Genomic DNA, 23,568 nt, shown 5'->3' on the forward strand with positions numbered 1-23,568 from the left:
GTCTTTGGTCGATTTCTTAGGCATAAATGCATCTAGCCGACAGCAGCATCCAGCACAGTTTTGCCTTGTCTGCCCCCAATGTTGTACATGGCCACGAGAAAGGCAGCAGCCAGATTGGAAAGAGCAGCCTGATTTGGGGGTATGCAGAAGACGTGCACGTGACCATTTAGACACCAGCCTTGCATTCGAGATCAGCAAGATGTGAGGTGATAGGAAGTAACAGTAAAACCGATGCGCAGTTTTGTATCTTATGACCCAGATAGGCGCAGAAGCCGGGGTTTGGAACTTAGCTGTCGAGCCAAACAGCACCTTCGACGTGATGACTAACCACAACAGGCATCTACTGCACCTTTGAGGTCCAACGCTGGCTGGGCGGACGACCAAGATTTAGAATATCTAAGAATACACGACTAGCCTGACCTATGCTTATGAAATGAAACAATTGGATATATCAAACGGCCTCGGCTGTCTGCTAGGCTCTATCGCACCGCCAGCCAAGCAACCCCGGCGAAGAACCCACTCGAAAAAGACTTGTTTGTACTTCGTGTTTATTGTTCGCTGATTGGTATAATACGAAATTGAGAATCAAATGACAACACACTTCGCTGGCAAGCCACAGGGACCCTCAGTGCTCTTCTTCATCTCCGACGGCGTCGGTGCTGCAGCCGCCTTTGCCGCAGTTGCATCATGTCCTGAAGCCGAGTTTACACCTGCACCAGCCTTCGCCGCCGCCGGTGCCGAAACTGACGAGCTTTTGCCTACAGACATACCACGTCTTAGCCGTCTCTTCGATCACCTCGAGCACAAGTGCTTGCTGTCGCGGGCATGTCGCCATCGATCTCGTTCTTCAAATCAATCACGCACCGGTCGACTTGGCGACGGTCTTGTAGAAAGACTCGCCCTGCGTCGTCGCGATCTCGAGCTCCAGCGCCGAAGGCTGCCGGCTGCCGTCGCCACCAGCAAAGGTACCCGCACCCCAGGGCGAGCCGCCGTGGATCTCGGACATGCTGGCCAGCTGGCCAAACGCCGTACTGTAGCCGAGCGGCACGAAGATGATGCCGTGGTGGGTGAGCGTGCTGATCGTGCTCAGAGCAGTGACCTCCTGGCCGCCGCCCATAGTGCCCGTGCTGATAAACACGCCAGCAAACTTGCCAGCGTAGCCACCGGTGGCCCAGATACCGCCAGTCTTGTCCCAGAAGGTCTACAGAGGGGTGAAGAAAAATGGTAAGCTTCAAATACGATGCTGTCTGCCGATAGCGTCGCCATTGGGGTCATTGCTCACCTTCCACTGGGCAGGGAAGTTGCCGAAACGAGTAGGGATACCAAACAGGAAGCCGTCATACTCCTTCAGTGTGTCAGGGTCAGAGAGTATCTTGATGTCGGTCGACTGGCCGGGGGCGTGCATCTTCGCAAGCACATCGGCGGGAAGGGTCTCCTCGATCCTGCAAACACATGAGTTAGCAATTGAAAAGCTTAGATGGGAGGAGAGTTGGCTTCTACTCACTGGAACAGATCGGCAGTGCCGCCAGCCTTCTCAATGCCAGCCTTCTCAGCCTCCGCCATCTTGCGGATATGGCCGTACATAGAGTACTGGACATGTTAGCAAGCTGTCTGCTTCCTACAGGACACTGGCGAATACTCACGAAGACGATAGCGATCTTGGCCATGGTGACGGTTGAGTTGTTTGAGATGTGGGAAATTGGTTGGGAAGCGTGTTGACAAAGACTTGTAGGTGGGGGAACTATGAGAGAAGAGGGGAGAACGTTATATATACAAAACACCCTCTAGTCTCAGCCTGTTCAGCTGTTAAGGCGGCAGCTGCTAGCGGCCCGGTTTTCGGTCGATGCACAGGATCTCTCCTGCCGTGTAGAGCACTCGTAATCATTAATCAGGCATGATAGGGAAGGGAGTGGCGTTAGTAAGCCCCCAATCATCTTCCTACCGATACAAGTGTGGGGCGGCCCCATAGGTTACTTCCTGTTGTCCAGCCTTTCGCGTCCTGTCCACACAGGAGAGGCCGTTGTACCCAGAACATGGTCCCGAAAGCTGGACCATCGCGGGTTAGCGCTATGAGACCAGCTGTTCCAATACTGCTTACTCCGTACTATGTAAGAGTACTTCAAAGCACTGCGGAGCCGCTCATACGATGTAAGTCGCTTACAACAACACCTGCATATTCAGAAACCTCGCCGCTTCTGTTTCTGCTGCTGTCCCAATGCTGATATGCCTCTCAGCTCATGCCTGCCTCGTTAACTTCTACTATACGAGTCTGTATACCGGGAGAAATACGGTTAAGAAGAACCAACGCCAACAGCTCCAGGGCCAAGGGAGGCGCAGAAGCGCGCTCCCGAGCTTAATCACAACCGATGAAGACCGGTGTACGTCGTAGTCCCGCCCCACCCATGAATCAGCAATGACTCCTAGCTCGATAAGCTGTCGGACCCCTCCAGACCACGAGATGGGCCTGGCTGCCCGGCAACTCCCCCACAATCGTCATTAGTATCTTTAGTCGTTCCTGACAAAAAATATGTGGAGATTATTGTAAGCATGGTGTCAGCGAATTGTGCGATTGGAGATCAACGAGAAGCAGGGTTGTTTGTTGCTTAACGTGTCTGCTTGGAAATCAGACACGGCCGCTCTGGTATGTAAGATACCACACGATATCGTGAGCTCGGCCCAATCTGCGGACGCTGCGGAAGTTATTCTGCGCCAGCTTTAGTTGTCGGGCGGCTTCGGCCGAATCAGCCCGTGTATGGAGTAGACGCCTGCCAATGGAAGCAGCTGGGTAGACCAAATGAACCGGACCAGCTGTACTCTTGCACAGTACATCATCCAAATGGGGCAAGGAACATACCTCAACAATATTCCTAAACTAAGATACCACTGATTTGGAACAAGGAGCATTGCCAATTAGACCCCGGGTAACTTCCTATAAAGTGTTTAGTGCTTGACTAATACGCTGTCTGTCTCTGCCGAAGGTCCCTAGGGGAATGCTACAAAGCCATCATGGACATATCCAAACAGAGTACGGCACATGACTGTACATGAGAGAGGCCTTGGCACCGGCTGCACACCCAAACCGAGTCTATAGAGGTTTAAACACAGTCCCTTGCCGTTTTCAGGAAAGTTCCAGGCTCTGCAGCCGGCTAGCCAGTACTTCCAGGTCCATGGAAATGTGTTCCAGCTCAGCCGTCTCGGCCGTCTCGGCCACCTTGCCGCCACCGTCGTCCAGCTCCCGTCGTAGTCGCATTGCCGCCTGCACCAGCGGCTCCACGTACCGCTGCCCTATGGCCGGCCCCATTCCCGGTGGCACCACCGTGGCCCGGAACCGCTCCGACTGAAACAGGAAGTACGCAAAATTAGCCGCCTGCAACAAAAATGGCGAGTTCTGGATCCAGTATTCCAGCAACACGGCCCGCGCATCGTTCTCTGGCGTGCTCGCTGTTACGTTCTGGTGCAGCGCCTGTAGATCTGGGAAGATGGCGTACTGCAGCTGTTCGACCGCCTCTGTGCTGCCAAATGGAGTACTCGTTGCTGCAGCTGTCGCCTTCTGTGCTCTAGCTCCGGTGCCATTGCCTGCCGCAATGATCTCCTCCCGAAGCCATGTCACCGCACACGCCTTGAGCGAGGCAAACATGCAATTCTCCAACAGATCCTGCAGGATCTTCAGACGGTCCTCCGGATCCGGATCGGCATGCAACACCGCACCTGCCAACGACGTGGCCGCATTGCGCACCGGAAGAGACGGGTGAAGCATGGAGCAGAGCGTCAGCAGATGGTGATAAGGCATGTAGGGCGTTGGCACAGGTGCTTCGGCGCTTGCGGGTGACTCAAAGTACAGTCCACTGTGTTCCAGCCACATGCCAAAGGTCACAATGGCCTCAACGGTCCCTGGTGATCGCCCAACCTCGGATGCTGCACCATCTTCAAGATATGCCTTCAAAATCGCATAGTGGTCTGGAAATATGTGCATCTCCGGGGCAACGGGGCGTCCGCCTTGAACACCTCCACCGAGAATACCCAATACGCCAGGAGGCAAATTGTGCCACCCGTTGACAAGGGTATGCCGTCAGAGCTCTCAAGACCAGTGCCAGTAGCGGCGATATCAATTGCTGCGAGAGGATTACGTCGCACTGGCCCATTGCTCACGCTGTGCACAAATGCATCCGAGTATTTGAGGCCGAGGTCCAGAGCAAGAGCCTATATACATTGTCAGCGGGCACATTGACGTGTAGAGGGCAAGGCATCGCCTTCTAATCAGGAAAATCCGCCGTGGAAACTCACCACAAGCTTTCCAACCGTAGAGTCTCGAGCCGCCAGATCCGGGTCTTCGCGGAATCTCTGTAGAGCTGTCGGACGACCCGGCACAATCTTATTCGGATGATAGTGTTCGAATAGCCGTGGCGCCCATGCCATTTCATTGGCGTTGACGTAGGCTTCGAGTATACACGTCAAAAACGACTGAAGCAGCCGTTGCTGTACAGCGCCTTCTGCCGGGTCCACAAGATCCTCGGCCTCTGGGTCAGGTATAGACACGGCTGACTCGTCCGTCTGGTCCGTGTTGCTGGCCACCTGGCCGATGGCGCTGATTTGTCGCACCAACGCACCTGATATCGAAGTGCTTGCGTCCGTACTCGTCCCTTTGCTTTCTTTCGAAGATTCGGATCCTCCGGCTGCCAGATCCAGCGTCATCAGATGTGGTTGTGACCGACGCAGTGGTGGCAAGGGCCGTTTGTTTGCAGAGAGGGAGCGAACTAGACCGAGAACAGCCGTCGTCATGGCCAGCTGATCGGGGCGGTAGGCAGCTAGGATGGTCCGCAGTGTCGTCTCGAGGAAGCGGGATGGGTATTTTGTCTTTATCCGCCGATGAAGGACGCTCAACATTCCCAGCAGCACAACAAAAGTCCTGGTGGTCATCTCGGCTGTTTGCGGGTCTTCCTCCTTCCCCTCTTCGACATTTGCGAGCTCTTCTTCCTCGTCTTCGTCTTCTTCCCCCCCTCCGCCGCCCCTCTTATCTTCGCCTTTGGAAGGTCCGCAAAGTCGGGTTGTCTTGAGCCCTTCCAAGACTTCCAGTACCTTCAAGATCACCTCCCTCGGGTTGCCCAGCCGGGCGACATCGTCAAGACAAGACTCAGACCCCGGAAGCAGCGGTACTAACGTCTCCACCAAGTCCCAGCCAATTTCCTGGGTCAGCTGGACATCTTGTAGGATTTCGTGTAATGTGGGCAACACGTCGGGTGACAGATTCTCTTGGATGAGAGTCAGGTACGTGAACTGGTCGGTGGCCGGCGGTCGCGCCTCGATGAGAGCCTCTATAGCTGTCGAGCTTGTGGATGCAGCGGAAGCTGCCAGAGTGCTCGATTCTGCCATTTGTGCTCAGAGGGGTCGGAGTATGCGGGCGAGTTAGATGTGTGAAGAAGAGATAAAGTGACGGCATTAAGAAGCCAGTCTCATTGCCTAATACTGGCAACAGAGCAGCCCCGCTAAAACATGTAAGATAGCTAGCTCCCCACTCAGCCAACTTAGGCCAACACAGTGTATTTCGTGGTCTGCGTCGTGAAGTAGCACAGTTTTATTTATTTATTTATACGTTTTATCATCGAAGCAGGACAGAAGGCAGGTTGTGCCCTCAACACTAGTTACTCAAGTGAGTTGTCCCTCGCGCCTCCCAAGGGGCATGCGACGTACAGCGTGCGATATTCTATAGACTGCCCCTCCTGCCTCCCACGTAGAAGGTGCCCTGTCTAACTATCCAGCTGTATATTCGAAGAGAAAGGGGGGTCGTAACCGTTCGGGTCTGCATTCTTACTCCTCCAAGTGAGTAAGCGCTCAGCTCGAAATGTCGGATTATTGTATACCGTGCCTAGCTTCCTAGTATATTCCTCTCTTGGGTTCCTGACCCTAAAGTCGCAGTCCAAACGTAGTGATGCCTACGCGGGAGAGGGTCAACGGGCTGGCCAGCGTTCTCGTAAAGCGCCTTCAAGTCTTAGTAGACGAGGCAATCAATCGTCGTAGTAAGCCGCCGGTAGGTATGCAACAAAACAATCAAGTCGACGAAAGGCGCCATCGTAAAAGCCAGCCAACTCTAAAAATACCTGGCTTTTGGCGGCTTGAAAGTAAGGGTTTTTGTCAAGCATTGGAATCCGCCACACTGTGGCCCTTCCGCCCCACTTGGCCGTACGGGCCTGTAATTGGTCAGAAGGAACAAAAGCGGGGCCTAACACTAGTATTAATACGGATCCCCAGAAGGGTCGCGATGTATCTATTTCTTCCTTAGTACACAACACTCTTTCGCCCACACTAGACCCTATTCAGCCTCCTGCTCCTCACAGTGCATCACGTTATATGACCGCTACGTATAGCCTCCTTTAACCTTCACAGTTTTCTACCACAAAAGCCGACTGTTAGTGACATGGTGGTAGGAGCACCAAAACACTAACAGTAGCTAGCGTGGTAAAAAAAATTCGAGGGAGAGAGTGAAGTAGCACAGTTTGCATATGACGTATTTGCTGTAGAGAGACAATCATATATCAAATGACAGAAGAACCATGCCGATTCAAGTGCAATATCTTTGCAACCTAAATTATCTCCAGTTGCTTGCGGTCTTGGTGGAATTTGGGACAAAGCCAGCTGGTGGGATCTGCAACAAAAAGCCATATTACAAGCTCGTAGCATGACAGGGCGGCCCCAAACGTGGCAAAGGCACGGTTTCTAAGGGTTGAAAAGTTGAAGCGAATTGGGAGGTTTGATTGCTTGGATCAGGTCTTTCCTTTTAGGGCCACTGAAGAACTTTAATTGGGTTCCGCTGTATCAACAAGGCTTCCCGTATTACGAGTAAAGTACTCCTCCGTACTCCGTAAGATTTTGGTAGTTACCTAAACTAAACAAGCTGACGGTGTGTTCGGGATAAGCTTCGGGCCAGGTACTCACTACAAGGCAGCTGCATAGCGTTTGATCGGCAATAATAATAAAACTTTTTGGATTAATCCTAAAATCCTGGATCTTTCTTTGGCCAAATTTTGATCGTCCACCTCAACGGCCAACACCTTTGGCACACCAGACATAAAAGTTCTACGAACAGTGCTTTCAAAAGCTTAGACTATTGGTTATCCGAATATTGGAAACATTATATTTCGGGCCGTGAAAGCCGGGCATTTTGTGGAAGTATACGCCACATTTACTCAGTCTTTTTTGTAGCCATAAACGAATATGATTATGTAACGATTGTTATTTCTGGCAAAGTTGTAGAAACCGAAAGTTTCTGCATGGGTAGGTAAACGGCCCCGCTCACCGTCTTCTCACTCGTTTTATTTAGCTTTGTAACAAGAATCCATGATTGTATACTTTAAACTATCATTTTTGTCGTCTTGCAGTCGTCCCTCTGCAAAACCTGTACTGGCTGATCGTGTCGAAAGTACGGAGTAAGTATCAAAAATAGTCAAAATACTGAACTCGATAGATTGAAGCTAGAATCTCTTATTTTAATTCCGTAAAATTATGAGAAACATTGTTATTAATCGCACTTTGAATGGATACCGTATTTGCCACTACTTTTTATTTTCCCTCGGCCATTTTCTTCAATATATTGGTTGGTACTGCGTTCGAAAACTGATCAGATAAATATTCGTTTCCTCTTTTACCCTGTGAAATACCGGAACTTCTGTCGCCTAGATCACATGGCGAAACGAATATGCCGCTCTGTGCATAGATTCCCATTTTTTATCTATCCCGTGACTGCGGCCAAGGAAGCCAAGATTGATTAGCGACCTTTTCGCTCAAAGTATATTACTTTCTCATTTCAATCAGCGATGGAGAGGTGTACTGTATGGGCCTTATGACCACTCGCTGCCCGCGTGATGGACGGTTTGGGACAACGAAGTACAAGGCGTCCTGTCCTCCATCACACAATGTTTTCCTTTCATTCCCCTTGCTGTTTTATTTGTCCAGATACCTCCGATTTAGAAGCATGGGTGGACAGTGTGCTCGCTAGAGCAAGTAAAATTTCCCTTCTCTGTAATTTAGAATGTGGCCTTTTTTTTATCTATTGTATTATTCTTTTCTCGCTCCTGGGAGCGAATCGGCTCAGGTTGTTTTTAGTAGCATGAAGGCCTCCTGCCTGCGGGAGCAAAAATATAAACAAGCAGCTACGAAGTACACTGCCGTTACATAAACTTGAGCATTTAGAGTACAAGTCGGGAGGCCGACTAAATTGCCTAACAGAATTATCTCGGGACATCTATACATCGATCAATATCAGATATAGCCCATATTTTGCTACCTAACTAGAAAGCATGTACTGAAGTCGTTATAAGCTATATAAATCGTCTAAAATAACTTTCAAACCCCCGCCTTAGCCGTAGGAGACTATTCTCGAAAAGAAAGCAGGACATAAAACTCAAATATAAAACAATAAAGTCCGGTACACAGGAAAGATAGATTGAGAGCCAACCGGTCACTTTCCGTAAACTGTTCAAGAAGAGGCGGTCAGTAACAATAAGCGTCTAATGATACCAGTGGAGCAAAAGAAATCAGATCTCCCCAAGCATTGGGGGATTAGGCTTGGAGTGCCACGACGGCACCCGACACAAAGCATTATGATGCATCTGTATACTTGGGTACAATGAAGAAAATAGGGACGAAAGCCGCACTTTGCGGAGATGCAAGGGCGACGGAATCGGAAAGTTTAAGTGGCGAGCGCAAAAAGCAACCTGGTTAGGGCGTTTGGGTGAGGCAAAAACAACACAAACTAGAGCGTAAGGTTGAGAAGTGAAGGGACATTGTAATAAAGAGGTGACTTTCTTTCTCAGTAAAGCACTCAGGCTTTCATCCTGACGATGCTTCGTTGCCGGATCGTCCTACCCATGCAATATACAAGTATGGTATAGGTGCAGTATTATCTCCCTCATAGAATGCTGCTTGGCTAAGAAAAGAAAAGAAAAAGGAAAAAAAGCCGAACTCACATGGGTCAATGGGAGCGGGATTTGCATCTGTGGGCTTGTCACTCCCAGTATCAACTTTGGGCTTGTCAATCCCAGTATCAAGGAGGGTAGGCATTGTGTTTCCCACAGTAGCCGATATGGCGGGTTCGCTTGGCTCTCTTTTGTATCAGGTGTCGATAACGCAACCGAGCACAACAGAAGCGAATACTTGAAAGAAGGAGCTAAACCCTCAAAACTGTCGTGATCTGATGATTTCTCGTAGTGTTGCTGTTTTTGACCGATGCAATACCGCCTCGTTGTGAGTTCGTACAGGAGGGAAAATGATCGCACAACAAAACTAAGATTATGGGGTTTTAGACAAGAAAGATAACTATCGTCATTCAACACAAATGTGCTTTTTAAGACTTGAAAAAAAAGAAAGACAAAGAGTCTCAGTTCTGGAAAGAGTAAAGAAACTCACGATATAAAGTAGCTCTGTGGTCAAAGTGTGAAGAAGCCCGCGTCTTACTACTGAGTCTGGATTAGAGGTTGGGTAGATAGTAGCTATATATGCTTGCTTCAGATATCGACGTGCCAAGAGAGGGCGTATTGGGCAACCTTTTTTTTTCGTTATTCTTTTCCTCGCGCCTCTATCGCCCTCCATAACCGGAGGCAGTAGGCGAAGCCGGAGGAAGGAAAAAGCAGTTTCTACTAAGTATCCGACCTGCTTTTTCGTACACAAAAACTAACGGCGCCGCCCTTTTCGGAGTAGCATGGTTTGTTCTTTGAAATATAATGATTGGGCGCATGGGAGCTAAAAAAAGTATCCAACCTGTTCGTTATCTTCAACTTTCCTGGGAACAGGAGAGTACAGCATGGGGCTACGAAGGTGATAACAGCGTCAGCTTTCGGCAATCTTGCCATCATGTGCGCGTTGTTATCAGTGACGACGTTGTTGAGAATGAGACCTCCAATGCACTACGCGAGTAACCGGTCATAATAACTATACGGGAGAGGATGAGGAGAGGCGTGCCGACTAAAGCTTTGGACAACTGGTGTGCCTCTTGAGATCACCGGGGGCCTTAAGCATCCTAACCGAGCCGCGGCCTCTTTTTTTACAAGCATCCGTGAGTCACCTCAGTCTACTGCACTATCAAGGAAGGAAAGGCGACAAGCAGCTTCAAGCTAGTTCATAGCTTGGGTGGCTCATGAAGCTTGTTGTCGAGAAGTGGCAGTGTACTAATTCTCAAAGGGCTGTCACGAACATCATGAGCTGCACACAAACCCGCAATCGGCGCCACGGCCCGAAAGAAGAAGCAACCTTACCTTGACACTGGCATCGAACCTTTGTCTCCAGGGGTCGTTGTTGCATCAAGTCTCCACCTCTACGTCCGGAACCCAGCCGGGTGGCTTCATGTGTTCTGGCAGCAACCCAACTTTCAGTGTAATCTCAGGGAAAAGGTGTGCAACTGGACAACGTCATCTTGCCACGAATGACAAGACAGAATAAAGACAGGACAGTGTCGAACGACAGCCGGGGATGACTTCCCGGGATCACACACAGACAGTGTTCCTTACAGATATGCATCATCGAATTATTTGGTCTAGTAAAACATGCAATCAGCCGTTCGCCTGGCCGGTTCGCCTGGCCGGTCCGCCTTTCCCCCCTCACTTTCGCATACACAAGCTTCACGCCGGCTCGTCTTTGACAATCCTTATAGTCCTCATGGTGGAACACATCTTTTGTTTAGCTTTCGAGTGACCCCGGGAAAAGATTTCGTGATTGCTGCGAGGTAAGTGTGGACACGTAAAGGTGAGAAGGTGAGTACAAAAAACCTTCATCGCGGCAGAGGCTATTCCAACACGTGCAGTTTTTATACGATGTACATACTCTGTGCTCCTGATGCAATTTTGTGATCATACGCCGGAATCCGGTTGTTAGAAATGGCCCAGCAAAACAGGATGCCCACGCAGCATCTTAAGTATCCGCCTTTTCGCTGAGTTGCCTTGATTTACAAAGATGCGAGCTCACTGTACGCCCCATAGAATTCAACATGACTCACAGGCCACAGGTGACGCGCATATGCAAAAATAAGGAACAACGAACTATGTCTAAGGCAAAATTTCCGATCTTATCGGGACAAAAAGCAGGCGCGGAAAGCTACTTGGAGGTAATCATTGTAACAGATGCATGTAGGAAGACCGCCTATTCCCGCTCTGCCAGTAGTAAACTATGCAAGACAAGCTGGGTAGAACCCAAAAGAAAGGAGCGAATACGTCCGGTTCATCTAGCACATAATTATGACCGATAGGAAGTAGGTTGAATCAGAATCGGTTGATTGATCGTGCGAAATAAGTGTAAAGAGAAAGAAAGTAAACAGCAAAAAAAGCAGGCAAAATTTCGATCTTATGGAAACACGGTACACGTGATCAAAGCGGTGGATATAAGTCACGTGAGAATGAACTAGAGGAATAAATACGTGAGAGAAAATATTTTACGACTGGATCTAAGACTTCCCTCTCTTCCCTACATTATTTTACATTGCCTCAAAGCAACAGTATTTACTGTTGCGTGAAAACTGTCCACAACATTCCATCCACCATGGAGGACGGATTTTCTGAAAATAACTGGCGGGAGCTTCAATATCGATGACAAGAATATTGAAATTATCTCGTCGTTGCATTGTCGCATCATAGGTAAGATTGAGACTGGAGTCAGTAGGGTTATCATGTCAAATTGTATATGTTTTTCTGGTTTTTTTTTTCCTTTCCTTTTCTCTTTGTTGAGCGCCTCTGCATACGATTGTTCTGCCACTCAGCATTACTTTCACCCACAAATTTGCCTACCTCTGCATACATTCAATGTGCAGTTCGGTCAACTTATATTATCGTTCAATGTGGAAGAAAAACCAAAGGGTCTAGACAACCCGTCCAATCCACCCTGCTGGCGTCGATCCAAGTGCGTCAATGGGACTAAATAGGACAAACATCTCGTCCGTGTACAAGTGAGCATGCTCTGTGAGCACGACGTCTCGTCCCTCGCGAACACGAGCCGCATGAAAGATTTGATGGAGCCGATACGTAAATAGAGCCGAAACCATGAAATGGCTGTAAAGCTCGCTTATTAACGCCATAAAACGTTAACGTGCATGATGTGTCAATCTACTGTTTTAAGCGAAACCCGCGTTAGTCCTTCCTGTTGCGCAAGTGGACGACAGGAAGTGGGCTTTGACAGGGCTCCTCCTACTGTTGAACTGGGCTGTTGCAGGCAGTCTAAGTAGTGTTATATCGAGCTTTCATACATACTCCGTATGGCCCAAAGAGTTTCGCGTTAATGCTGTTGCGCCAGATGGATTTCTCGCAACGCACGTGTTCTTTAACCCCAATTTAGATTGGACCTGGCGTGATTGTTCCATGCAGCCACAGCCCCCCGCGACTCTGCCACGGTCCTTTCCTATTTAGGCGACCGACGTATGTCTGTCGGTGCTCCTACCAGTCGCGACTAAGGTCCCTTCCTGTCTGACTGAAGTTGGGCGGATTTCCCTTCCTTAACTTCCTTCCCCTCTCCCCACGATCCGTAACTTTTGGATTGCTGTCCCTACATATCTCTCGCACCACCCACTTTCTGTGTATGAGCAGATTGCCCGCTTTCATTTGTTGGCCTCACCGTCATCTGTACAACCTGGTCTTAGTTTGACAGATAGGCACAACCGCTGTCAGCCACTACAACTGTTACGGCCGTCGACGTTTCTCAGAGCTACTAGGAGAGCGGAGCCTCACTTTATGGGCGCACAACAACACTCTTTGACAGCTCATAGCTCATTACCTCGCACGAGCACATAGATTGAGCCGGCAAGTGACCCAACTCAAGCATTGCAGCGATCTGCTAGTAGGCTTGAAAGGGCAGGGGAGGAGTATAAATAGACCCCCGCGCTGGCCCTATTTCCATCCTCGTCTTCCCAGACTCTTTCAGCAAAAATCAGGAGTCTTCACAAACGCTTTCGCATCCAATAGACCGAACACACACAAGAGGCACCTAGTTCGTTTGTCGGCACTTAGCACGACGCCTTCCTTCATGGCAACCAACGTCTCCCCTGCCAACTCGGCATTGGGGGACTTTGACAGTCCCCCATCCGACGATGAGTCCTGGGCTTTTATGAGCACGCCTATCGCTGGCTCTCTTTCGGACTCGTCTATTGTTTTCTTACCGAGCCCGGCCAGCCACAGTCTGGCGTCGTATGGTGTTGTTGCCCATCACGGCCATAGTTACCGGGGGCCAAGCCCAAGTCTCAGCAACTTGAGCATGAGCCCTGGTCCCTTTCAGATGGTGTTGAATTCATCGCCACCCCCTCTGACATCTGCGCCATCACCGGTCCTCCTCTCGGCTCATAGCCAACGACTACCAACCTCATACTCAGTACAGTACACTGACTTCATGCCTGCTTCGATGAACGCTACCGGCCTTTTAACCGATAATGGGCTCCCCATGGCGCCATCGGACATCTCAACTAATGCCAGCGGATTTATGCCTTCACCAAGTACATACCTCCTAGACCAGCAATATACATGTAAGCTCATTCCGTGTGATGTCTTTCATGGCTTCCATCCTCTCGTACCATAATTGACTTGTTTTCCTACGTAGCACTAAGACCGGATCCCTATTCTGAAGCCCTACAGGCCTCTGGACTGGCAAATGACTTTTCAAGACTTGAACGCGAGAATAATCAGCATCAAGCCCGGCTAGGAGCCCAGGGTCAGCAGCAGGTAGCCAGGCTCGACATCCCCTTCCAAATGCAGTCCCCTGCCAATGCCAGCCCCTGGAACCCGATGGATGTTTCCGAGCAGCACGATTCCCCGATGTTCACGATGGACGATTATATCTCGCCATCCCCGCAAGGCACATTCTCCTCTACCAGTCTCGCTTCTGCTCAAGAGGCCGGTATGCGGTCTGCGGCCAACATCATGCTGGAATCCATCACTGGTGCATACGAGCAACAACAGTCTCAAAACCAGCAAATCTACCAGTTTCAGCAGTTCCAAATACAGCAGTTTCTCCAACAACAACGGTCGCCTATGCGGCAGCACCAGCAACAGAAAGTGCAATCTCAGCAGGCAACTACAGCCGCTCATGCTTCAACTGCTACCAAGGCTACGCCATTGGCTGGATCCTTGACCAAATCAGTCTCCTCAAAGCTTGCTATTGGTAACTTGGACAAAGTGAAGGGTACAGGCTCCCGGGTTGAGAAGAGGAAGACCGGGAATAACTCCTCTGCAAATGAGAAGTTCCAACCCACTACAAACGCTGGCACTGGCAACAGTGTCAGTAACGAAGACAGATTTATCATTGTCACTCCCACGACAATCAGTTCACATGCTAGCAGCGGCAGCAAACAAAACCTCTTCGACCACCTCGAGGCTTTCAACACCACCCAGAAGGGCCGTAAAGGTCCTTTGGCTGACGAAGTCAAAGAAGGAGCGCTGCAAGTCCGCCGCTTGGGAGCATGCTTCTGTTGCCACGCCAGGAAAGTCCGCTGTGATGCAAACCGTCCGTGCAAGAACTGCACAAGGCTTGCAACGTCTGTGCCTCAGGTTGTGTGCTGGCGCTTTGATGATTTTCTTGTGGAGCTCTTCCCGGCCATAATTCGCTCCCACTTCCGCAAGGACGAGATGGCGGCGTACATGTCTACCCACATCGCTGATTTCACTCAGCCGTGCACCGTTTTACTGTCCTGTGGTTTAGGCTTCAAGAGCACATTGGAGATCCGTGGCGCCAGATTCTTCACTGCCAAGTCGCGTGAAATACTACATCATGAGCGGTTGACCCTGTCCGGCAACCGGAGTCACCTGAAGTCTTTTATGGCGGCGCCTATTGCTCTGGACCTATCTGAAACCTCTTGCACCAGCGCTTCGTCGCAGCAGGATAGGATTAAGAGGACTTTGCGTGTGTACATCGAAAACCTAATCAAGGAAGACACCTACGTCGAACAGCTCACGGCCAATCTTCGGCAGACAGGCCTGCCCAAGAAGATCCTGACGATTGTCCGAAAGTATTACTTTCAAACAAATGTAAGTGCTAACCGCATTGCTCCTTGACATTCAATACTAACAGATTATTCAGTCTCCTATCGTCAAACAAGCTCTCGCCATATATACGATGCACTACGTCATGTCGCATCATATCAGCCTCACAAAAGAGACCATTCTCGATCTCGCGCCCTCTGGCATGGTGCCACAGAACGACATATTTGTGACCCCGCGCATGCTAAACCGGCAGGTCAAGGCCGTTCTCGATGAACTGATGCAGGAAGAGGTCGATAAGCTGTTCAAGATGTTTACGCGGGACCTAAAGCCAAAGTCGCGCAATTCGTGGGCTCCGTGCTTGGCCGCGTTTCTGGTATTCTGTCTCTTCATGGAAGCTGTGGGTCTTGCTCTAGACCATTTTGCTCTTGCTCATAATGAATCCGACATACAAAATGAGCGCGCCATGCAACCCAACTTTGCCCGTTCCGAGGCCGTCAAGCTTGGTCGGGCTATCGAAAACCTGCCCTTCCGCCAGTTCGCTCACCAGTTCCATTACATATACCAAACAGGGGCAACCGCATCGGGCAGCTCCACGACTTCTACCACCACATCTACATCAGGCTCTTCACCATCGTCGTCTAGTAGCCAGGCTTCTTCTTGTTCGTCCACGGCGTCATCTGCAGTGAAATTTGCTTTCAACCCTCTTGATGACGATAGACTTCTCGTTTCAGGCGATCTGGATGACTCGGCAGTGGAAATGGTTTCTAGCTTGCGTGAGTTGTTGTCAGGCGATTCTTGTGAGCCCCAAACCCATCTGCCCCTTTACAGTCAATGGGTCCATCACTCTACTCACGCGCGCAGGGTATGAACTAGATTTTTTGGGCGGAGACTACAATTTGGACACCATAGAGCCACACCCGTACCCGCGGGATGTGACCTTTGACTATACCGGGCGATTGTGCTCAACATTCTTGCTATCTTTCACAAGGCCTAACAAGATACTTCAATCATCTTGATTTTGGGATGTCTTCTTTCCCTGCCTACGGAGGAGGTAAGGTATGAGGAAAGCTTAAGCTTGGACGGTTGTCGACGCTAAGTTGTTATGATACTGTTGGTTATCATGCGCCGATGTGTACTTTGATGAGAACCCGATTTAAGGTGGCCTAAATTTTTAGAGGCCTTGTTGGAGCGTTATGCGTAACACATTCGAGCTAGAACTCTCTTTTATTCCTACAAGACTAAATTTTGCTTTGCATGTGCTGCGGTGATGTTTTGAGCGTCATACATATCGGTGATGTGAAGGCGCAGGCCTGTTCGAAGAGTAAGCAGAAAAGGTGCTCTTGGCCGGGGTAAATGACTTGAGAATATCTGGATGGTAACTTGGTTAACAGTTGGACCAACACGAGGTCTCACTGCTATGCCATATACTCCTCTCTTCTTGCCGATGACACAACAATGTCGGCTTCCAGCCCGAATGTCTAAATGCTGGATTTATGTTCGTGATGCTGGTCAAGAGTAAAGAACATAAAAAGAAATGTCTAGCCCACCGTGACAGTCATGTGTATATATGTTTCTTACACTTAAAGCAAAGATGATTGAATGAGCAGAACACCACAGGAATCGAATAAAATAGCCTCCCCAAGAAACTGAAACTGTTCAGAGCCTAGTTCCAAGATATCGCAAAGCAACGCACGCGTAAAAGCACAGGCGAGAAGAGTGGAAGGTATCAAAATAAACAATCAAGGCTGTTGTTGCTTGGCGTCAAAGAATCCTCAGGTGTACCGCCCATTTATGTCAGGTCAAGGCTGTGATCTCGCAAGCATTGTAGCAGTATGGGCTTCTAAATCCCGAGTCCAAGAACATCCATGTACAAGTATAAAGTCTGTGTTTCGCTGCCATGAGACCTGGCCACGGCAAAAAGGAAGTCATCCGACATAAAACGTAGTGATTCGATATATAGTTCGTTCCGGGCATGCATTTTGGGCTGTTCCACAAAGAGACTGGCTCGCTGAACAGGGCGGGCATCTTATGAAGAAATTCAAAATGGTCTGAAGGCGTTGGGTCGTGAAAAAAAACGAAAGAAAGAAAGACGACGAAAACGAGAAAGGTAAATGATAGAGAAGAAAAAGAGAGATTGACCGAAGCTCTTGGGCAAAGAAAAGAAATAGCGGTCAATGGCACGGTAAGTCTTATCATGCTGACGTACGATCACAAGATGCGGAACCGTGTGGCGGCAGCACTCCGCTCCTGTATCTGCTTCTCCGTGTCAATGTACAGACGGTCGAGAAAGTCCATGGCTGGAGCATCCTTGAGTATTTTTGCGACCTGGATGCCGGCGGAAATCAGTTGCAGAATATTTCGGTCGTCCTTGAGCGGACGTGACTGGTGGCGGGCGGCATGTCGCATCTCCAGCGAGTTCTCCAGGATGGTGACGAACTGCTTGATCTGGTTGTTGTACAGCACGCGGGCAGGAATGCGCCGCTTGGTGGCCAGGCGCTTCAGCAGCTGCACCCACTCAGTCCATTCCCGGTCCTGTGGGCGTGACACCCGCCGCATGTCCTGTGTCAGCGGGATGGGAAACTGGTATCGAGCGACAAAGTCAAAGGCACACTGCGATAGCCGGTCGTTGACCTGTGAGAGCACGGCGTCCTGTTCCTCGACATGCAGGTGTGTCGGGAGGTGTGGCAGCTCCCGTTCTTGTTGGGCAATGTACTGGGGTGCTGGCCGTGGCAGCAGCTGGTGTGGACCGTCGAACTCATCGCGGTTTCCACCGCGTCTCGGCGGCCGGCTCCGGCTGCCGTCATTCAGGCCAGCGGCAAAGCTTCCATTGCCGCTGTAGGCCTCATGACACGAGCCCAGCTGCATGTTCGACATAGGAGGTGGAGACTTCTCGTAGTTGCCGTCCATAGAGAGATCGGAGATGCTCGGCGACTCCGTCATCGTATCGTCACCTGAGCCGTTCGGGGAGAAGCTGGACTGGAAGCTGGACTGGAAGCTGGACTGGCGGCGCCTGTTGTGTGATGGGCGATCCATGCTGTCATCGGTAGCCATCGGCATGATGCTGGCTAGGACGTCACGTGCCCGAGCCTCGTCCTCCAACCTGTAGTTACCACGTCCATTGGAGATGCCGATGCAGCCATTTGGCGTGCCAGCGTTGCTATTGTTGTTGTTGTTGTTGTTGTTGTTATTGTTGTTGTTGTTGGTATTGTTGTTGGTGTTGTTGTATGATGGGAGGTTAGAGCCAATGGCTCCATAGCTGGGTGCACTCTGGTACGATGACTGTGGCCAGCCATAGCTTGGAGGAGGGGAATAAGGGTACTGTTGGTCGGACCGAGGAACTTGCTGAAAAGAATTTGTGGCTACAGAAAAGCCATTGGGTGTTGATGAGAAGCCGAAAGGAGATGCAGCCGAGCCGGTTCGAGACACATGCACACTTGAGAGCAATAGAGGTTATTTCATGACACTTCAAATAAAGTCCGTGAAGGTCAAGCTGAGCTTCATGGGGTAAGGCACGGCCGGCAGGGTAAGGGGAGGAGGAGGGGGGACGACAGGGGGAGAGTCCAAGAAGCTGGGTAGACCGATGGGGCCGATGGGATGTGTGGGAATGGCTTCCCAGCGATGTCACCTTACCTTGGTGGCCGATAAGGATCACGGACATTGTCATATCCGCTGTTCTGGTACCCATCGTTGTATCCGTTAGGCGGACTATTTGCAAGTTAGCCGGGTGTGACTGTGCTGGCCGTGCAATGGTGCCCGATATCTGGCTGGTCAGCCTCTAGGGAATCCAAAGGGTTTGTTGTCCGCACCTTCGAGTGGTAGCCCAGTGTGTGCCATAGTCAGCACCCTGGACCCGGTAGTTGATGTCTGCCTCGAGCATCGTGGCTCCCGAAACGGAAGTGGAAGTGGAAGAAGAGACCGTTCAAGGAAAAGTCCTGGGGACGGCAGAGGCCAAACGTGGCCGGAGAAATGCTTAGGGAAACGACTTCAATTTGAGGCAAAATCGATTCCTTCCGGAACTGTCTCTGTGGATGCTTGTTGGCGAGCAGGGATGCAGCCAAGACCGAGCCTGATTTAAATTCACGCTACCAAATTCTGGAATCAAAAAGAGGAACTCGCATCCAAAGCAAAGACGTAGACGGGACGAAGATGGCTCTGTTCCAAGGTGGATCTGTGGTGGTGGCGACCCGAAATGGAACCTTGGATAGCGAACAGACAATCGTCCCGATAGTCAGAGTGACAACACAAGGAGAGCATGCCAGCAGGCAATTGAGACTCGTGAGAACAGATGTAGAAGTGAGAATTGTCTAACGGCATATAGAAGATCTTCCGAGAAGACCGCTGGGTGTCCTGCTGCTGTTGTTCGGCGTCAACGTCTTTTTGGATAAGGGCCTGATGGACCGATGGCGAACAAGCTTTTTAGGGCCACCTGTCACTTTTCTGTTCTGGACCTTTTCACGTCTGTCCTCTCCGGTCTAAGGTAGCCGGGGAAGGTTGGGGAATTGGTGGACTTCCAGCCGTGGGAGCGGACTGAGGAGGAGCCGCCCCTTTAAGCAGCATCTGATGCAACTGTGGGCTCTCTGCTTTGGGAAGCGAGGATACACTTGGGACGCTTGCATGGCGATTTAATTGACGCTTTTCGCCATTCAGACGCGGACACCTTGCGTTGCCCGCTCCTTGTCCAACCAAAGAAAGCTACAGAAACAACGCTGTCACGGAGGCAGTAAAACCAGTGCTATGAGACGAAGTCACCGCCGTTGTCAATGGCTCGTGTAGCCACCGGCGGTGGACAGGGTCTTAGCAGTTGGGCGACTTCTTTTAAGCTGGAGACGGCCTTTCCCACCCAACCGATGGAGCAACAGCATTGCAGTTGGCGAAAAACTCCGCTTTTGGACTGTCTCCTTGGGCACGTAGGGCCGAAGCCGAACAAAAGCAATAGATGCCCGCTCCCCAAGAGGGCCACAGAGACTGGGAATCTGTCGTGTGCAGGGAGCACGGAAGGTTCGGTTGCAGCGCGAAGAAACGCGCACATGACGACGTGTCTGGTGAAGCGCTCGCTGCTCCTCCGGGCCCCGACTTCGACCTCCGCAGCCGTAAGGCAACATTGCCAGTTTCTGTAGGCCCTGCTCGCTCACGTCACCGCATTATGGCTGTCGGGCATGAAGGGACCGCTTTTCTCGAGCCCGGGTTGGGCACCAACATGAAGCTGACACCACTCCAAGGGTGCGGGCGTCTCGTCCCAAGCCTATCGACCCGAATGGTCGTCTCGGTCTTTCTAGAATGACAACACAATGGGGACAAGGATGTTGGGCGCTGGCGAATCCGTTCTTCCTAGCACTGGCTATTCGGACTGAGCAGAGAATAAGGGGACGCCACGTGCCATCCGTTGCTGCCCAACGCCCCTCTCTGCTATCCTGGATATTCGACTGGATTGATGTTTGACCGTGAATGTCTCCATTTCGGGACGTGGTCGATGCCAATGCTCGATGATTCGACAAAACCCGTTTACCGCATTCTGAAACTCTGCGCTCCGAACTTCCCCTTTAGAAGCTGCTGTGCTGGCCTTGTCGGATTAAGGACACATGATAAGGAGTGCTCCTCGTATTCCACGTCACTTCAGCTTGTTATCGTCATGCTTTGGGTTGGACCGCCCTCGATATCCATCTCTTCCCTGTACAGGGACGAAACAGGCAATATAGAAGTGGGGATTGTGACCCTATCGACGTGTTCAGATGGAGGCAATGCCTAATTGAGAACCGGCAAGACAGCAATTTGCCTCATTTTGCAGGGTATCGATTTTTGGACCGAATGAACGGTCCCGTTTGCGACACCATACGGTGAGGCCTGTCTGTCAGAGAGGAAAATTGGCTGGAAAGAAGTGTAGAAAGCTGGCGCTGCGCCCGGTCGTCTCGCTTTTCCGCTCTCCTCCATCATGTTGCTTCTTTCCATCTCGAGATACAAAACCTCGGCAGCTTGCGAGGTGAGGACCAAGCGGCCTGGAGGGTGACACGGATGAGTCATCGAGCATGGGGGGAAGGTGCAATATATGTGCATGCCATTTGGAGAAAATTAGCAAGAAAGTCTACGGCCAAACGGATTTCTGTTAGCCTCGACAGCCGCCGGTCTTTCTTGGGGCGACCTCCTCAGGTCGCCTCAAACGGTCTCGGCGAGGTCAGGAGGCTGTGTCTGCAGAGCAGTGCAGAGCAGGGGGGCGGATTAGACCAAACTCGACAGCCCACACGACGAGACAGCACCATTGCGCCGCATTACGATGGTTGGGTAGACCGACAGCAACCACAAGCTTTGATCATTCTGTTGGCATATGGATAGAGAAATATATCTGTATTTCCGCAGCTCGAGGCCAACGAGCCCAACATATGCCCGTTTATGCCCGGTTTAATTCATGGTACACAGGCCTGGCTGGGTCGGAAATACGAGGCGTGTCTAAAGCAGGACGGAGCGGAAGAAGACAATTGAGGTATTTCCCCCGTCAAGGACAGAACGGAAAGTGCGCTATCTCCCGCTGACTTCGTTTGACTTGTGAAGGTCCCAGGTTGGATGAGCATCGTTCAGAGAACCCTTGCGGCGTTACCAAGCTTTTGGAACGCGACAGCAATCTTTCCTCTTGCCACTGCCGCACAACACGGCTTTCAAGAAACACACTTGCTACCCGCCTGGTATCGATTGAGGCGTCCTATTGACACGGCTGTCAGTATATTCGCATGCCGGGCGTGGCTGTTTATTTTCAAGAGCGATCGCATCTTCACGTATTTGAGCAAAGAGGCATCTGGTCCTTTATCAAAGTGAGCTGACGAGGGGAATGTCCGTGAGAAAACCGTGGCCTCCATCATCCGGCGCTTCCATTGTTCGCCACCTTCGGAACAAACAAAGGTGCAAGCAGTACACGTTCTTGCACCAAAGCAAGGCAAACAGTTTACGGGGTCGGGTGTCCGGACATTCATGAGTTTCCTCTTCTGGCGTTCCGTATCACATCTGCAGCCGTCGTGCAGGGGAAAAAAAAGCACGCTGACACGCCTCATGTTGGCATCGCTTGCAGAGAAGCGGCTCATGGGACGAGGTTGTGACTGCTTGGCATTGCCAGCTCACAAGTCGTCCCGTTATGCAGAGACGCCACGCCAGGCATCTTTCGGCTGCTTTGCGCCATTGGCTGAGGAAACTCTGATGGTGTCGGACTGAATGCCTCTGCCAGTAGCACGCCTGTATTACTAACATCCGTGGTCAGACAACAGGTGGGAGCCCAGGCGAAACAGAAGGCACACAAAGAATCGGGCAACAAAATGCGCCTTTGGTTCCGGTTTTCAACGATGCCGTGTGAAGGGTTGTTGTTCTGACCTTCCAAGGTCTGTGACCAGTCGAAGAGACCTACGGCAGCATGATTCCATGGGCACGTTCGACAACGCATCGTGGTGGGGCATGTGCTGCGTTTCGGCAGTGGCCACAGGAGAGCCCACGATAAGGACACCAGCCAGTCAACTATTGCCAACACACAGATGCATCAAGGAAAACCCCTCTTTTTGCGGCCTGTTCTATGGGGGTGAGTACGGGTCTGACGGCTTCCCTGATTTGGCAATTCATGCATGGGCCATCCCGACACGAATAGAGTGTTTCCTTTTCTTACCCAGTCTCCGGTCTTTGAGCATCCTACTGGTGGAAGAAGAAAGCAGTGCTAGGGGAGTAGGCCAATATGGAATCTGCATCTTGGAAATTTTTTCTACGAACCAGCCTCCAGAGCCAGGCCCTAGTAAGATGAAGGTACAGAGCACACGCACGGAGCACTCCGTAGTAAAACGCCTACTACATAGTAGAAAAGAGAAGACCGGGGGGAAGATAACCGGATCAAGTAAACCGAAAAAGAGCAGGAAAAGAGGGCGATAAGAGCATTGGCAGGTATGTGCTATTCTCGAAACAATATGTGATTGGCGACGCGCCTTTTTCACACGGACCTATCGCCTGCATGGATGAGCTGGCAGTGGAATTTTTTCCAAAAAGCAGCACAATCAGGCCGTTGATAGGGCGGATGACGTAAAAGAGGATCCACTTGTAATGCGAGGAAAGAGAAAACTGGCCGTAGCATCGTGGCCAGCTTACTGTGGAGCAGGCGGGCAGGAAGCCTATGAGCGAGCCAGAGGACAACGAGTGGCTCTCATTGCACTCCAGGCTTTCTCCTCCTGTGCCAGCTCACACATCCAGCCATAGTCACGCATACGAGATATGCGGCCACTGTGATGGCCGGGTGCAGAGTGGAACGAGGCGTCTCAGCAAGACAACGACAGCCAGTTGAACAGAGTGCTGGCAAGAGTGACGGAGGCGGAGCTGCAGCCACAATTCAGAACGTGCACATTGGGAAGACGACTGTGCTATCGTGATTGGACGACAGACGGGGCGTCACACATGTGCATAGGATGGACACGACAGACACCGACAAGCGGTGTGTTCTGGGGGTTGTCGACTCTGCATGCGCACCCCTGCTCGATCCAACCCATGTCCCCCCCCTTTTCCTGTTTGTTACTCACCTCATTTCCTCATTAATTTCCTCTCTGACTCCATCAGGTTTATAAACCCCCTCTTTGCCCGTGGTCCATCGCAATATTTTCTCCCTCTCTTTCTGCCC

General features: G+C 50.9%; 4 protein-coding genes across 4 annotated transcripts; 1 reads left to right on the forward strand and 3 right to left on the reverse strand.

The window, feature by feature from the left end:
• Window positions 1-32: 32 nt before the first annotated feature.
• Window positions 33-1,667, reverse strand: CMQ_3590 (minor allergen alt a 7; the record flags this gene model as incomplete). Its single annotated transcript, XM_014319528.1, has 6 exons — window positions 33-178; window positions 624-758; window positions 865-1,201; window positions 1,283-1,442; window positions 1,505-1,590; window positions 1,644-1,667. 6 exons carry the CDS (start codon window positions 1,665-1,667, stop codon window positions 33-35), a joined length of 888 nt encoding a protein of 295 aa, XP_014175003.1.
• Window positions 1,668-3,118: 1,451 nt separating this feature from the next.
• Window positions 3,119-5,370, reverse strand: CMQ_3281 (yap-binding protein-like protein; the record flags this gene model as incomplete). The annotated part of the gene is made up of 3 exons (XM_014319219.1): window positions 3,119-3,996; window positions 4,086-4,200; window positions 4,285-5,370. The coding sequence occupies 3 exons, from the start codon at window positions 5,368-5,370 to the stop codon at window positions 3,119-3,121; spliced, it is 2,079 nt and encodes a 692-aa protein (XP_014174694.1).
• A 7,623-nt stretch (window positions 5,371-12,993) lies between these two features.
• CMQ_3644 (uncharacterized protein) lies at window positions 12,994-15,955 on the forward strand (the record flags this gene model as incomplete). The annotated part of the gene is made up of 4 exons (XM_014319582.1): window positions 12,994-13,486; window positions 13,561-14,984; window positions 15,037-15,598; window positions 15,768-15,955. The coding sequence occupies 4 exons, from the start codon at window positions 12,994-12,996 to the stop codon at window positions 15,953-15,955; spliced, it is 2,667 nt and encodes an 888-aa protein (XP_014175057.1).
• A 1,192-nt stretch (window positions 15,956-17,147) lies between these two features.
• On the reverse strand, window positions 17,148-18,816 carry CMQ_3914 (uncharacterized protein; the record flags this gene model as incomplete). Its single annotated transcript, XM_014319852.1, has 3 exons — window positions 17,148-18,039; window positions 18,570-18,644; window positions 18,746-18,816. 3 exons carry the CDS (start codon window positions 18,814-18,816, stop codon window positions 17,148-17,150), a joined length of 1,038 nt encoding a protein of 345 aa, XP_014175327.1.
• Window positions 18,817-23,568: the final 4,752 nt, after the last annotated feature.

The sequence above is a fragment of the Grosmannia clavigera genome (genome assembly GCF_000143105.1).
Source record: "Grosmannia clavigera kw1407 unplaced genomic scaffold GCSC_113, whole genome shotgun sequence".
NCBI classification, from domain to species: Eukaryota; Fungi; Ascomycota; class Sordariomycetes; order Ophiostomatales; family Ophiostomataceae; genus Leptographium; species Leptographium clavigerum.